The sequence below is a fragment of the Solanum dulcamara genome, chromosome 5 (genome assembly GCF_947179165.1).
Source record: "Solanum dulcamara chromosome 5, daSolDulc1.2, whole genome shotgun sequence".
Taxonomy (NCBI): domain Eukaryota; kingdom Viridiplantae; phylum Streptophyta; class Magnoliopsida; order Solanales; family Solanaceae; genus Solanum; species Solanum dulcamara.
In genome coordinates, this window is record NC_077241.1 from 75,796,343 (window position 1) to 75,798,493 (window position 2,151).

Consider the following 2,151-nt stretch of genomic DNA (forward strand, 5'->3'; position numbering starts at 1 on the left):
TCAAAATAAGTGGGCTAAATAAAATTGCTACTTTTACGGAGATCTATCATTTATAAATTAAGAAAATACATAAAATGTTAGAATTATTAATATTATGTAAACAACCAAATCAAACGCCTTAAGGAAAATTTTAAATTCGGGAAATAAGGAAAAGAAAGTTAAAAGATTCCTTCTTTTTTAGTAAAGCATTTAAAAATAAATTAAACGATATCTGACAAAATAATACTAATATTCTTTATTATGTTTTAAAAGTTTGCTAAGTTAATACTGAAAAATAATCGTTCGGATATCATCTATTATTCCATTTGTTCACTTTTAATTAGCTGCTATTTCAAAATTAATTTTCACTTTTATTTGTTATTTTTAATATATCAAAAGGACAATTATTTTTTTCATGTTATATCCTTAGTATTAATTATTTATTTTTCAAATAATTTTTCATGATCTAATACTAAATATCAATTAATAAAAATAACGTGATAAAATAATTATGTCAATCATTATTTTTTTAATAAAAGTATTAAATCCAAATATAATAAGTAAAAGTAAAAAAAAGGAATATTAACTACACTCATTTCTTATTTTCAATGAATAATATATTAAAATTATTATTTTATTAATTAACATTTTCTTTAAAAAATGTGTCAAGCTAATACGGCATATAAGTATATAACCAAACAAGTTTTTGGAAAAAGAACTTTGATTTTTCTATTTTTATTTTAAAAAATTCTTTGTCCAAAGGACCCTTAATTACTGGCCCCTGAAACTCCATACAGCCGCGAAGCATCATAACGACTATTCAGCTGACCACTCTTCTTCCCTTCCATCTATTTATTTCGCTCCATAAATTAATCTCAAACTCCAAACAATTCTGATCAATTCTCATCGTGTGTGCCGACCATTTCTTCTTCCCATACCCCCACCCCACCCAACCCTCACCTCTCAAATCTATATATACAGACACACTGATACGTTGCTCCAGCATGTTTGACTTGCCACAGATCTGTTAAACCAAGAACCAAAATCTCCTTCAAAAATGGCATTTACCAGTTCTTGAAATAATCTATTATCAACCCATTGTCCAAAAAAGGGTACTTCTTTTTCAAGATTAAGTTTTTTTCCCCAAGATTTTAAGCTATGAAGAAAAACAGAGGTTTTAAAATTGGACGGAGGCTGGTGAGAGTTTTCAGCTGGTTAATTCACAGGAGAAGAAATGGAAGAATCGGAAACAAGAGGTTGAGTTGTGCCAGCAGAGCAATTTCAAAGCTCTGTAAATTGGGGTGTTTGTTGAAGCAGAGAGCAAAAGGACTCTGTTCTGCAAAACCCAATTCGGGTTACATCCGGGTCGGGCAAGAACAGATTGATCTGAAGCAGGTGAGTATACCGAAGGGGCATTTGGCTGTGTACGTGGGTGAGAAGGAGGATGACACGTGTAGAATTGTGGTGCCTGTGATATACTTTAATCATCCTCTGTTTGCTGAATTGTTGAGGGAAGCAGAGATGGTTTATGGGTATAATCATTCGGGTGGGATCCAAATACCCTGTCGGATATCCGAATTTGAGAACGTTAAATCAAGAATCGCCGCCACGGGCGGTGGTGGAAACTGCCGTATAGAGCTGAGCTGGAAGCATAATCACTGATGATCAGTGGCTGAGTCATCGATGGAGAAAATTGTGGCGTGCAAATAGTACAACCCTCCATCCAGGCCGTGTGTTGGGGAGGTTTAGTTTATGTTAAAAAAAAAATTATTCGATGCATTGAATTTTCGCTATATTTCATATGATGTCAAATGTTCTGGGTGTGAAGGATACCTTTGTACAATTTTTTGTTAACCTTCTAGCTCAATTCTCAAATGAAATGTAGTTTTTTTTAGCTATTGAAATGTTCTTTCTATCTTTGTTACTTTCATCACTACTTGTTACATATAAAATATATTTTTTTACCCATAATTTGAGCTTTTTATTTTAATTTCTCAAATCATTCTAATTGTAAGTATGTAGTATATATATATATCAATATCCCTTTTCCTATAGTACGAGAAGATTGGAAAGGACACGCCTCTTTTCACCTTTTCCTTAAGGTACTATTTTGCTACTTCTGACATACATTTTAAGAAAAAAATTAAGACATAAATTAGTTATGTTTTTTTC

At 31.8% G+C, this 2,151-nt stretch overlaps 1 protein-coding gene across 1 annotated transcript; it reads left to right on the top strand.

Annotated features, from left to right (window-relative positions):
- The first annotated feature begins 752 nt into the window (after positions 1-752).
- On the top strand, positions 753-1,883 carry LOC129888539 (auxin-responsive protein SAUR36-like). The gene has a single exon (XM_055963500.1). The coding sequence runs from the start codon at positions 1,138-1,140 to the stop codon at positions 1,639-1,641; it is 504 nt and encodes a 167-aa protein (XP_055819475.1). The 5' UTR covers positions 753-1,137; the 3' UTR covers positions 1,642-1,883.
- Positions 1,884-2,151: the final 268 nt, after the last annotated feature.

What these genes read in the sequence shown, in the direction of transcription:
- LOC129888539 (XM_055963500.1), top strand. Translation starts at nt 1,138, where the DNA reads ATGAAGAAAAACAGAGGTTTTAAAATTGGACGGAGGCTGGTGAGAGTT.